Here is a 14,414-nt window from a genome sequence, read left to right as displayed (position 1 = left end):
CGTCCAGCCTCTCCCACCCACCCACCACCACTGTGTCACACGTCCAGCCTCTCCCACCCACCCAACACCACCACTGTGTCACACATCCAGCCTCTCCCACCCACCCAACACCACCACTGTGTCACACATCCAGCCTCTCCCACCCCCCACCCACCACCACTGTGTCACACGTCCAGCCTCTCCCACCCACCCACCCACCACCACTGTGTCACACGTCCAGCCTCTCCCACCCACCCACCCACCACCACTGTGTCACACGTCCAGCCTCTCCCACCCACCCACCACCACTGTGTCACACGTCCAGCCTCTCCCACCCCCCCACCCACCACCACTGTGTCACACGTCCAGCCTCTCCCACCCACCCACCACCACTGTGTCACACGTCCAGCCTCTCCCACCCACCCACCCACCACCACTGTGTCACACGTCCAGCCTCTCCCACCCACCCACCCACCACCACTGTGTCACACGTCCAGCCTCTCCCACCCCCCCACCCACCACCACTGTGTCACACGTCCAGCCTCTCCCACCCACCCACCCACCACCACTGTGTCACACGTCCAGCCTCTCCCACCCACCCACCCACCACCACTGTGTCACACGTCCAGCCTCTCCCACCCACCCACCACCACTGTGTCACACGTCCAGCCTCTCCCACCCACCCAACACCACCACTGTGTCACACATCCAGCCTCTCCCACCCACCCACCACCACTGTGTCACACGTCCAGCCTCTCCCACCCACCCACCCACCACCACTGTGTCACACGTCCAGCCTCTCCCACCCACCCACCCACCCACCACTGTGTCACACGTCCAGCCTCTCCCACCCACCCACCCACCACCACTGTGTCACACGTCCAGCCTCTCCCACCCACCCACCCACCACCACTGTGTCACACGTCCAGCCTCTCCCACCCACCCACCCACCACCACTGTGTCACACGTCCAGCCTCTCCCACCCACCACCCACCACCACTGTGTCACACGTCCAGCCTCTCCCACCCACCCACCCACCACTGTGTCACACGTCCAGCCTCTCCCACCCACCCACCACCACTGTGTCACACGTCCAGCCTCTCCCACCCACCCACCCACCACTGTGTCACACGTCCAGCCTCTCCCACCCACCCACCCACCACCACTGTGTCACACGTCCAGCCTCTCCCACCCACCCACCACCACCACTGTGTCACACGTCCAGCCTCTCCCACCCACCCACCCACCACCACTGTGTCACACGTCCAGCCTCTCCCACCCACCCACCCACCACCACTGTGTCACACGTCCAGCCTCTCCCACCCACCCACCACCACCACTGTGTCACACGTCCAGCCTCTCCCACCCACCCACCCACCACCACTGTGTCACACGTCCAGCCTCTCCCACCCACCACCCACCACCACTGTGTCACACGTCCAGCCTCTCCCACCCACCCACCACCACCACTGTGTCACACGTCCAGCCTCTCCCACCCACCCACCCACCACCACTGTGTCACACGTCCAGCCTCTCCCACCCACCCACCCACCACCACTGTGTCACACGTCCAGCCTCTCCCACCCACCCACCACCACCACTGTGTCACACGTCCAGCCTCTCCCACCCACCCACCACCACCACTGTGTCACACGTCCAGCTCGAGTGGTAGGAATGTAGGGGATGACTCTGCCTCTGCCAGTGGGGGATTGCTGTGCTTCTCCCAGGATTGACCTCTGCCCGTGATCATGTTAACTCCACTACCTGTACTGGTTAGTTTGGTCCACAAGTAAATAGTGATGATTCAGTCTTAAATGATCCTTGTTTATGCCTTAAGGAGAGAGAGTTTTACACTCGCGTTGCCCAGTCTCCTGACTTTCTGTATATGTACCATATCTTTACACCTATGTATGTATGTATGTATGTATAAAATGCATGTATGTATGCACACACACACACGACCTGTTAAGACCTTACTCGTCCAGTCATTCTTAATGAACCCCACATTTCCGGCACCATCCGGCACGGTGACCCTAGTGTAAGACATCGTTCCATTTCCTCTATTACGTACACACCCTCTTCTGCTCCCTCAGCCACGCTCCTTTTTCTTTTTCTTTTCATTATCACACTTCTCACCCATCCTTTCTTTACATACTCGATCAAGCCGCCTCACACTAACCACATTCCTCAAACATTTCATTTCCCAAACCTCCATCCTCCTTCCCACAACACAATCGAGAACCCAAACCTGGCAACCATATAACATTAACAGTGTCCGGGCGTGGCCATATTGTTTCCCAGGTAGCGGTGCTACTGTGCGTCGACTCCCTATTGGAGGACCGCTACTGCTCGCGATTTATGATTGGTTCTCTGCGGTCCAATAATTTCTATGCTACGCCTCCGCGGTAGTTGATTGGTCATAGACCGTAGACCGGCTACTGTGTTACGCCCCACATAGGAAAGTGTCTGCCTTAACCACAGTATACAATGTGTTGCCTGACAGTGGCGCCACTCACACCACATACACTCCACTCCTCACTCACACCACATACACTCCACTCCTCACCCACACCACATACACTCCACTCCTCACTCACACCACATGTACTCCACTCCTCACTCACACCACATGTACTCCACTCCTCACTCACACCACATACACTCCACTCCTCACTCACACCACATACACTCCACTCCTCACTCACACCACATACACTCCACTCCTCACTCACACCACATGTACTCCACTCCTCACTCACACCACATGTACTCCACTCCTCACTCACACCACATGTACTCCACTCCTCACTCACACCACATGTACTCCACTCCTCACTCACACCACATACACTCCACTCCTCACTCACACCACATACACTCCACTCCTCACTCACACCACATACACTCCACTCCTCACTCACACCACATACACTCCACTCCTCACTCACACCACATACACTCCACTCCTCACTCACACCACATGTACTCCACTCCTCACTCACACCACATACACTCCACTCCTCACTCACACCACATACACTCCACTCCTCACTCACACCACATACACTCCACTCCTCACTCACACCACATACACTCCACTCCTCACTCACACCACATACACTCCACTCCTCACTCACACCACATACACTCCACTCCTCACTCACACCACATACACTCCACTCCTCACTCACACCACATACACTCCACTCCTCACTCACACCACATGTACTCCACTCCTCACTCACACCACATACACTCCACTCCTCACTCACACCACATACACTCCACTCCTCACTCACACCACATGTACTCCACTCCTCACTCACACCACATACACTCCACTCCTCACTCACACCACATGTACTCCACTCCTCACTCACACCACATACACTCCACTCCTCACTCACACCACATACACTCCACTCCTCACTCACACCACATACACTCCACTCCTCACTCACACCACATGTACACTCCACTCCTCACTCACACCACATACACTCCACTCCTCACTCACACCACATGTACTCCACTCCTCACTCACACCACATACACTCCACTCCTCACTCACACCACATTACACTCACTCCTCACTCACACCACATGTACTCCACTCCTCACTCACACCACATACACTCCACTCCTCACTCACACCACATACACTCCACTCCTCACTCACACCACATACACTCCACTCCTCACTCCACACAAGACTCCACTCCTCACACCACATACACTCCACTCCTCACTCACACCACATACACTCCACTCCTCACTCACACCACATGTACTCCACTCCTCACTCACACCACATACACTCCACTCCTCACTCACACCACATACACTCCACTCCTCACTCACACCACAAGTACTCCACTCCTCACTCACACCACATGTACTCCACTCCTCACTCACACCACATGTACTCCACTCCTCACTCACACCACATACACTCCACTCCTCACCCACACCACATACACTCCACTCCTCACTCACACCACATGTACTCCACTCCTCACTCACACCACATACACTCCACTCCTCACTCACACCACATACACTCCACTCCTCACTCACACCACATACACTCCACTCCTCACTCACACCACATACACTCCACTCCTCACTCACACCACATGTACTCCATTCCTCACTCACACCACATACACTCCACTCCTCACTCACACCACACCAGTACTCCTGCTATGCCTCCTACAAGAAGGCACTTCTTGCCGACGTGACACCACTCTCCGTCAACGGTCGCTGTGCCCTCACTGATGCTGCTGACCAAGTGACCTCGCCCACTCAAGTGGCACTGCAGCCCACACTCCCTACCAGACCCACCATCCATCAGGAAATGCAGCCCACCCCACTTGTCGGCCCCACCTTCAGGGACACATGGCAGGTCTCAAGGCCTGTCAGGCCCACCATTCAAGACCGACTTGGTCCCCCAACATATGTCAGGCCCAGCATTCTAGACCGACTGGGACCAATACCACATGACATGTCCTACGTTACAGACCAACTGCACTCCGCACCACGTACGGGCGTTAAAAGACGTGTCGAGATGACACACGCTCCCCGTGCCAAAAGATTCAGTTGGTGAGGAACCTGAGTTCTTTCTTCCTGCTGGTGCTGCAGGAGAACACGGCCCTGGTGTGGAGGTGGGTTTGTGTTTGTGTGTGTGTGTGTCAACCAGTTTGGGTTATCACTGAGGAACCAACACCAAGACAACTTTAGTTTGGCCTCGCCAAGGATTATGTTAATCTGGCGGAAGTCTGGCTTTCTCCCAGTAGTGGATGGCACATACTATCTACGTAGGCACGTTGAAAAGAAAAAAGATAAGAAATAGGAACATTATCTCGCCTAAAAGATACATAAATTCCCGGGGATAACTTCCTACGTCTTCAAAGAACAAATGAAACTCTTGCGACGCTACCGTGCCTTCCATAAAGCTACCCTCAAAGAAATCACTTTCTACACAATGTGCAAGGATTCGATCAGCCAATCTTCATACGACTGGGGCTATTGTTCCCTCTGATTGATTCATTTTTCAAGATTAAGGAAAGTTATGATGAAAATATTGTATTGAGTTTCTCTGTTGGCGTCAGGGTAAACACCCATCCCCCCCCCCCCCCCCCGAAGCTTGGTTACCTTTCCGTGGTGGGGGGGACTTCATGGATTGGGCAGTAGCAACCATCGTTGGTTGCTTCTGTTCAATCCATGAACGAAAAACCAAGCATCTTGAACGTAATTGTCGTCAAGACTGACATGAAAGTGGTTGTCTCAGTTTTGTCAGAAATATTTGTGCGTCTCGGCCTGATGGCGGGAGTCAGTTTGGCGCTGTGGTCATGAAGGAATACGAGGAAGATTGGCAACCGTCTACAGTGAGGCCCAGCAGCTGTCCCTAATACTGTGGAAGGCAGTCATGTAAGGTGTGCAGTGAGGCGCACCAGTAACAAGGGAAACGGACAACCAAAACAGCAATCTTGATCATCAGGAGGCTATCCAATGCTCAGAGTAGATAAGGACGATTATTGTATGGCTTCGCTCAGAGGATGATAATCTTAGCCGTGATAATCAACAAGTAACATAACTAGTAGTTAGTGGTAGTGAAGTGAAATTACCACAATTCTGTGGTCTTAATAGTCAAACGAAACTTTTCGTTTTCTCCATCAATCTAGAGGTGTTGTAGACCACCATGCTTAAGTTTGTAAGGTAATGGTAACTTCAAGGTTATGACCTCAGCAAATGTGTGATGGAAAGTGCAGGAACTGTGGTAATGTATATAATATAAATTATACAGTTGTATGATAAATGTGTAATAACATTTTGTCTTCTCTGTTCCCTTTCATTAATTTAAATACAGGTAAGTTTTCTCTCTAGCGAGGTGGGATAAGCTACGTGCACTCGGCTTGTAAATGTGGTGACTTTCCCTTCATTACCACAATGGTGTGCTGAACTGAAGATGTAGAATTCCGTACACGAAACTAAGATAGGAAATTAATCTACATCAAAACTGAACGTATGCATCTTTAGATGGACATAAAACAAACGGACAGAGAGGCACACTGGAGCAAATGAATTTCAATATCATCACTTAAAGTAGACCTTTCAACTAGTTGTGGCTTTAAAGCAAACTTTTTCTAGCCCAGGTTTAGTTAGCACCTAAACTAATCCCCGCGACCTTACCTTAAGAAATATTTTCAGAAGGTTCTGTCTGAACACATTTGTAAGGTAAGGTCATTGACCATACGTTTCAGTGGTGGACAAACGCTGTTCTTCGCCAATATCTCGTCAACGATTCATTGTATCATTATGATATTTCAGCACACTAACACCCGGGCCAGATGTATGGCTGACATACCACGTTGCTATATGTGTTATGTTCAGCACACTAACACCCGGGCCAGATGTATGGCTGACATACCACGTTGCTATATGTGTTATGTTCAGCACACTAACACCCGGGCCAGATGTATGGCTGACATAACACATTGCTATATGTGTTATGTTCAGCACACTAACACCCGGGCCAGATGTATGGCTGACATACCACGTTGCTATATGTGTTATGTGAGGAGTTGACTCATGAAAAATGATACAAAACCGAGTTGTCGTATTGACGCTTTCCAAGGAAAGTGTCCCCCCCCCCCCCCAACACCCCCCCAATTGCACCACTTCTCGTCCTCGTTATCCCTCCTCTTCTCCCCTAACTCCTCCTCACCCAACCTTGTGTCCCTCCCTATTTTCCCATAACTTTAGTATATAATTATAATAGAATGTTATGTCGGTGTATAGGTATGATTATTAACTAACAGTATGGTACAATTCCATAAACGCAAGACGTATTTCACGTTGATAATTACTTTACAACTCCATATTTACATACGTGTAGTATGTAGAAGGTCGATTTTACGTTCCTTATGGTCAACCAAGTGAACACGATGTACTGCCATTACCTGTGCTTTGGACCTTCTAGGAAATGTTATTGTTGTTATTAGTACATACTGTGTACCTACCCATCATAAACTGTTAACCTGGTCCAGTTCATATACTGTGTACCTACCCATCATAGACCGTTAACCTGGTCCAGTTCATATACTGTCAGTTTGTTGACTGGTCTCTTTCATATTCATATGATCACGAAATTATAATCTGCATATATTTTCGCCCTCTATACATATATTCATTATGCTTAATAGTCATTACTATATATATATATATATATATATATATATATATATATATATATATATATATATATATATTTTTTTTTTTTTTTCGCTGTCTCCCGCGTTTGCGAGGTAGCGCAAGGAAACAGACGAAAGAAATGGCCCAACCCACCCCCATACACATGTATATACATACGTCCACACACGCAAATATACATACCTACACAGCTTTCCATGGTTTACCCCAGACGCTTCACATGCCTTGATTCAATCCACTGACAGCACGTCAACCCCGGTATACCACATCGCTCCAATTCACTCTATTCCTTGCCCTCCTTTCACCCTCCTGCATGTTCAGGCCCCGATCACACAAAATCTTTTTCACTCCATCTTTCCACCTCCAATTTGGTCTCCCTCTTCTCCTCGTTCCCTCCACCTCCGACACATATATTCTCTTGGTCAATCTTTCCTCACTCATTCTCTCCATGTGCCCGAACCATTTCAAAACACCCTCTTCTGCTCTCTCAACCACGCTCTTTTTATTTCCACACATCTCTCTTACCCTTACGTTACTTACTCGATCAAACCACCTCACACCACACACTGTCCTCAAACATCTCATTTCCAGCACATCCATCCTCCTGCGCACAACTCTATCCATAGCCCACGCCTCGCAACCATACAACATTGTTGGAACCACTATTCCTTCAAACATACCCATTTTTGCTTTCCGAGATAATGTTCTCGACTTCCACACATTCTTCAAGGCTCCCAGAATTTTCGCCCCCTCCCCCACCCTATGATCCACTTCCGCTTCCATGGTTCCATCCGCTGCCAGATCCACTCCCAGGTATCTAAAACACTTCACTTCCTCCAGTTTTTCTCCATTCAAACTCACCTCCCAATTGACTTGACCCTCAACCCTACTGTACCTAATAACCTTGCTCTTATTCACATTTACTCTTAACTTTCTTCTTTCACACACTTTAGCAAACTCAGTCACCAGCTTCTGCAGTTTCTCACATGAATCAGCCACCAGCGCTGTATCATCAGCGAACAACAACTGACTCACTTCTCAAGCTCTCTCATCCCCAACAGACTTCATACTTGCCCCTCTTTCCAAAACTCTTGCATTCACCTCCCTAACAACCCCATCCATAAACAAATTAAACAACCATGGAGACATTACACACCCCTGCCGCAAACCTACATTCACTGAGAACCAATCACTTTCCTCTCTTCCTACACGTACACATGCCTTACATCCTCGATAAAAACTTTTCACTGCTTCTAACAACTTGCCTCCCACACCATATATTCTTAATACCTTCCACAGAGCATCTCTATCAACTCTATCATATGCCTTCTCCAGATCCATAAATGCTACATACAAATCCATTTGCTTTTCTAAGTATTTCTCACATACATTCTTCAAAGCAAACACCTGATCCACACATCCTCTACCACTTCTGAAACCACACTGCTCTTCCCCAATCTGATGCTCTGTACATACCTTCACCCTCCCAATCAATACCCTCCCATATAATTTACCAGGAATACTCAACAAACTTATACCTCTGTAATTTGAGCACTCACTCTTATCCCCTTTGCCTTTGTACAATGGCACTAAGCACGCATTCCGCCAATCCTCAGGCACCTCACCATGAGTCATACATACATTAAATAACCTTACCAACCAGTCAACAATACAGTCACCCCCTTTTTTAATAAATTCCACTGCAATACCATCCAAACCTGCTGCCTTGCCGGCTTTCATCTTCCGCAAAGCTTTTACTACCTCTTCTCTGTTTACCAAATCATTTTCCCTAACCCTCTCACATTGCACACCACCTCGACCAAAACACCCTATATCTGCCACTCTATCATCAAACACATTCAACAAACCTTCAAAATACTCACTCCATCTCCTTCTCACATCACCACTACTTGTTATCACCTCCCCATTTGCGCCCTTCACTGAAGTTCCCATTTCCTCACTTGTCTTACGCACTTTATTTACCTCCTTCCAGAACATCTTTTTATTCTCCCTAAAATTTAATGATACTCTCTCACCCCAACTCTCATTTGCCCTTTTTTTCACCTCTTGCACCTTTCTCTTGACCTCCTGTCTCTTTCTTTTATACATCTCCCACTCAATTTCATTTTTTCCCTGCAAAAATCGTCCAAATGCCTCTCTCTTCTCTTTCACTGATACTCTTACTTCTTCATCCCACCACTCACTACCCTTTCTAATCAACCCACCTCCCACTCTTCTCATGCCACAAGCATCTTTTGCGCAATCCATCACTGATTCCCTAAATACATCCCATTCCTCCCCCACTCCCCTTACTTCCATTGTTCTCACCTTTTTCCATTCTGTACTCAGTCTCTCCTGGTATATATATATATATATATATATATATATATATATATATATATATATATATATATATATATATATATATATATATATATATATATATATATATATATATATATTATCCCTGGGGATAGGGGAGAAAGAATACTTCCCACGTATTCCCTGCGTGTCGTAGAAGGCGACTAAAAGGGAAGGGAGCGGGGGGCTGGAAATCCTCCCCTCTCATTTTTTTATTTTAATTTTCCACAAGAAGGAACAGAGAAGGGGGCCAGGTGAGGGTATTCCCTCAAAGGCCCAGTCCTCTGTTCTTAACGCTACCTCGCTATCGCGGGAAATGGCGAATAGTAAGAAAAAAAAAAAAAGAATATATATATATATATATATATATATATATATATATATATATATATATATATATATATATATATATATATATATATAATACTGTAGGAATAGAATTATGACAACATGAGAAAACCAAATTTATTCGTAATCACTATCAAAGAAAACGTCATCGTCTTCATCATCACTGGTCATGTTAATGATAACGGGTTCGACTCCCTCGTGTATGTTGTCAGTCCTCCAGTATTCTTCTTCATATTTACGTGAGTGCTGAACAGCTCCTGCCCACACGTCCTTGTGTACCAATTGCCTGGCTTCTTCCAATCTTGCCTTTAGGTCCGTCAGGGTAAACCGCTGAAGTGTGGAGCGCACATGACGCTTCATAAACCCCCATACTTGCTCGATGGTGTTCAGCTCGGGGTGGCAACCGTATGACCTGGTGGCCCCACACACGGATGGTCTTATACTGGGGCTGTGGACGGTTCTGCTGGCAGAGGACCAGCAGCTCAGGGCGAGGAGTGGCAGCAGCAGGTGGGATGGAAATCTTGCGTTGCTCCTCCAGCCACCTGGTGATGAGGTCCGCCTTCCTGGTGGCTGTGGTAGGGCATCGACTCTCCTCCGTCAGCTGGCTGTGGTATGGTGCATTGTCTAGCACAAGTACCGATGGCTCTGACAGTGACGGAAGGAGGTGCGTTGTTAGTCATCGCAGGAACAGTTCGGCATTCATTTCTCCATGATAATCACCCTGGTTGGTCTTGGCTGGGTAGCACAGGTATGAGCCGTCAACAAAGCCTTCGTCCATGCCACCTGCGACCACTACAAATCGCTCCCCTTCACCAGTTGGTACCGACGTGGTGTTGCTTGCAGCCTGTGTGGTATGTACCCACTCCCTACTGTGGCCCGTCCTGGTGGTAAACCACGTCTCATCCAGATTAAAGTAGATTAGATTAGATTATTTATTGACCACAGAACCACATAAGTCACAAATTTCTAAAAAATACCGAAACCAAAAGTAAACCATCATCACCATAACATAAACGTTAATTGTGGTCCAAATGAAAAATATTATATAATGACTTAAACATAAGAGACCCAATACAATACATAAGAGAAACATAGTAGCTGGCATATTCTAACACAATTAGGCATATAGGTTCAAAATGTCATGAATAGCATGACATACAGTTTTATGATCCATCATCCTATTGACAAAGAAGTCTTGCATGGTAGTAATACCCAACTGCTCTCTTAGCTGGGTAAACATTCTCGGTTTGAATATTTCCACACATACAAAGCCGCTCCTCCAATGGTAACCTGCCCCTCCTCCCTCGCCTGTTCCAACGCCCTTCCTCCACAGCGAGGGAGTGAGCGCTTCAACGCAACCTAGACCATGATATTCGCTCTGTCTCTCTTACATCTGTCTTCAATTTATATATGTCATGTGTTACAAGACTTGGATTTAGGGAACAATAAAGTTGAGTTCTGTTTGATGATGAGTTGAACGATTTTTGTTTCCAATCATCAGAGCAATGTGTACATCATGTACCTCGTTTGATGATGAGTTGAACGATTTTTGTTTCCAATCATCAGAGCAATGTGTACATCATGTACCTCGTTTGATGATGAGTTGAACGATTTTTGTTTCCAATCATCAGAGCAATGTGTACATCATCTACCTCGTTTGATGATGAGTTGAACGATTTTTGTTTCCAATCATCAGAGCAATGTGTACATCATCTACCTCGTTTGATGATGAGTTGAACGATTTTTGTTTCCAATCATCAGAGCAATGTGTACATCATGTACCTCGTTTTCCAGTAAGTCATGGATATAGCGAGACGTATTGTCATTATAAGTATTGTACTGATCGAATGAGCTAAAGAGTCATCTTCCATTGAGCGTCTCTCCCTCCACTTGATCGAGAAAAATTTACGGTTTTTGCTTCAAATAAGTACACGTAGAGTAGGGTCTCCTAACTCCAATAAACACAGATCATTACATGTTGTCCTTCTCACCCCCCAACAACTGCTTAATGCACCACATGTATAATCTATTGACTGGTTTTATGCCACCATTGAGCCACGATTCACAGCCGTACAACAAGGAAGATGTTAACGCCGCTTCAAAAACTTTTCGCTTGACGTAAAATGGAATATCATTGTTCTTGTTTACAAAAGCAATAAATTTAAGGACATGGCATATTTCTTTTTCTGCGTGTACCTTCACTGCTGTGGAGTGAGAGCCATCGGCAGTGAAGGGACTGCCCAGGTATACGTACCACCGCTCACAAGCCTCAACCACTATGTCGTCAACCACCACCATCTGTTCTTTGTCATCCTGAGTGCCATTTATAACAAAGAACTTAGTTTTGCTGTTATTCATCTTCATTCCATGTGTTGTACAAAATCTACTGAGCATCTTGAGATTACAAATCATTGAATGTTTAGATGTAGATAATAGTACAGTATCATCCATTAAGAAAAGTATATGCAACCAGCCCCAAAACCCGTCGTAGCCACAGTCTTGCTTAATCATATGAATGAGATGGTTGACATAGAGGACAAACCGGAGGTTGGAGAACCCTGCCTGCCCTACACCAATGGAGACAGTAACAAGGGCAGTACCGATTACACAGTCAGTCACTCTGTACATTGCTATAATTGACAACAGTATAGTCATGATGCCACATCCAAGTCTTTTTAACGCCAGAAAAAGAACATCACGTCGAACTCTGTCATATGCCTTTCCAAAATCTACAAAAGTTACAAACAATTCAATATTTTTCTTTCTTGCTAGATCAGTAAACAGGCGTACTAGGCAGCCTCTGCCAGCCTGGGCCCCTGCCTGCTCACGATATGGACAGAACCACTCACTCTGTCTTCTACACAGGATCATGTCGTACAGCTTTGCAATCACACTGATTCCTCTATCATTGGATACTTGGCTGCGTAAACCACGTTTGAATATCATGAACAGATTTGCTGTCGTCCAATTTGAGGGATATGTATTAGATCCCAAAATCAAATTAAACAAAGTGACTAGACATAGTATCCAGGGAAGTGATAATCTCTTAAAAATTCCTGGGGATAAACCATCTGGCCCACAGACTTTATTACTCTTTAGTCTCCTTATCTGGTCAGTTACTTCTTGTGTAGTTATCGGATCGTCCAACACAGGCATGTAAACGTCCGTATGCAAAGATTCAAGTTCAATGTTGTCAGCATTTGGGGGATTCATAGTGTGTTCAATATATTCTTTGAATTCAGAATCTGTGGGCGTGTCATCATTAAGTGACGTGGTGGGATTTAACCCTCCACGCCAATCAATTGCTCTCCATATCTGACCATCATCATTGGAACCAAGCAAACGTTCCCACCTACCTAATAAAATGTCGTGGGCGGGAGCGCGGGTTGGCACTCTGCTAGTGTTCACACACTCATACAGCACAGCACTTACATTCTGAGCACAACTGTCAATATCACCAACAATCAAAGGTAAATCACGCTGGGTTAACACATCCGAGAACTTATCCAAATCAATAGAGTCAAGTTTAATAGGTTTACTCACCAAAATACCTTGTCCCTGGGTATGCAAGACAGCGTGATCACCGAGAAGCGATGCACGTGAGTGAACACAGTTCAAGTCAAAAGAAGGTTGCTGCAGTACCACTGATATGGGGGCGTGGTTGAAGGCAAAGACATATCCTGGTTTACAACAAAGTTACAAAGATAATCAGTAAGTTTGGGTGATAATACGATACAAACATCTACCTTGATACGAACTTAGACCTTTGTCGGAACGTTAAATTGCTGGGAAAATGTTTCTCACCCATCTTGAGATTATTCAGAACAAAAAGGTTTTCATCTTTACAGATACCGAGCAAAACCCTTGCATTCTCATTTGGTGTTGGAAGCGGGTCTGGGATACTTGGGTATGAACACTGTGACTGTTCGAGGGAAACAGGCAGCTCATAAACTGAGTGACCGAAACGAGCGTTCAAATCCCCAAATATCATACAGCTCACACCGTACCCTCTCATTGTTACTTTAGTGTGAATGTTACTCAGCAGAGCGTAATCAAAATAAGGAGAATCAATAGGTGGGACATAACAAAAGCTAAATAATACTCCAGGGGCACACTCTAGCCTTAGCCACACTTGATCCCTCATACTAATGTCGACCTGCGACACATACACAAATAATGTTTCACCAACACACACAGGTATCACCACGGACGGTGTGCATTGTGTTCATCTCTGCTCACATAAGACACAAACCCCGGTACAACAACTTTAAGAGGAGTCTTGATTTCATAAAGGCACACAAGGTCATAATTGAGAATCAGATTAGGCACATTTTTTTTCAAGTTTTGTTTTTACAGAGTTAACATTGCAGGGCATTATTTTCTCGTGATTGTGTGGTCCTACTACACATTGGTGCATGTTTCACTTAGCAATAACACTATCGTCCCGGTACAGCTTTCCTTCACGTCGAGTCGAATGTTGCAAGCTTCTCTGGGCGATCCTTCTCTGCTGCTGC

The 14,414-nt window shown here is 46.6% G+C and overlaps 1 protein-coding gene across 1 annotated transcript; it reads right to left on the bottom strand.

Annotated features, from left to right (window-relative positions):
• Positions 1–11,871: 11,871 nt before the first annotated feature.
• Positions 11,872–13,891, bottom strand: LOC139765326 (uncharacterized). Its single transcript, XM_071692704.1, has 3 exons — positions 13,705–13,891; positions 12,993–13,580; positions 11,872–12,857 (listed from the first exon to the last, which is right to left on the bottom strand). The coding sequence occupies exons 1-3, from the start codon at positions 13,889–13,891 to the stop codon at positions 11,872–11,874; spliced, it is 1,761 nt and encodes a 586-aa protein (XP_071548805.1).
• Positions 13,892–14,414: the final 523 nt, after the last annotated feature.

Source organism: Panulirus ornatus, chromosome 54 (genome assembly GCF_036320965.1).
Source record: "Panulirus ornatus isolate Po-2019 chromosome 54, ASM3632096v1, whole genome shotgun sequence".
Taxonomy (NCBI): Eukaryota; Metazoa; Arthropoda; class Malacostraca; order Decapoda; family Palinuridae; genus Panulirus; species Panulirus ornatus.
This window is presented reverse-complemented; position numbering and strand designations above follow the sequence as displayed.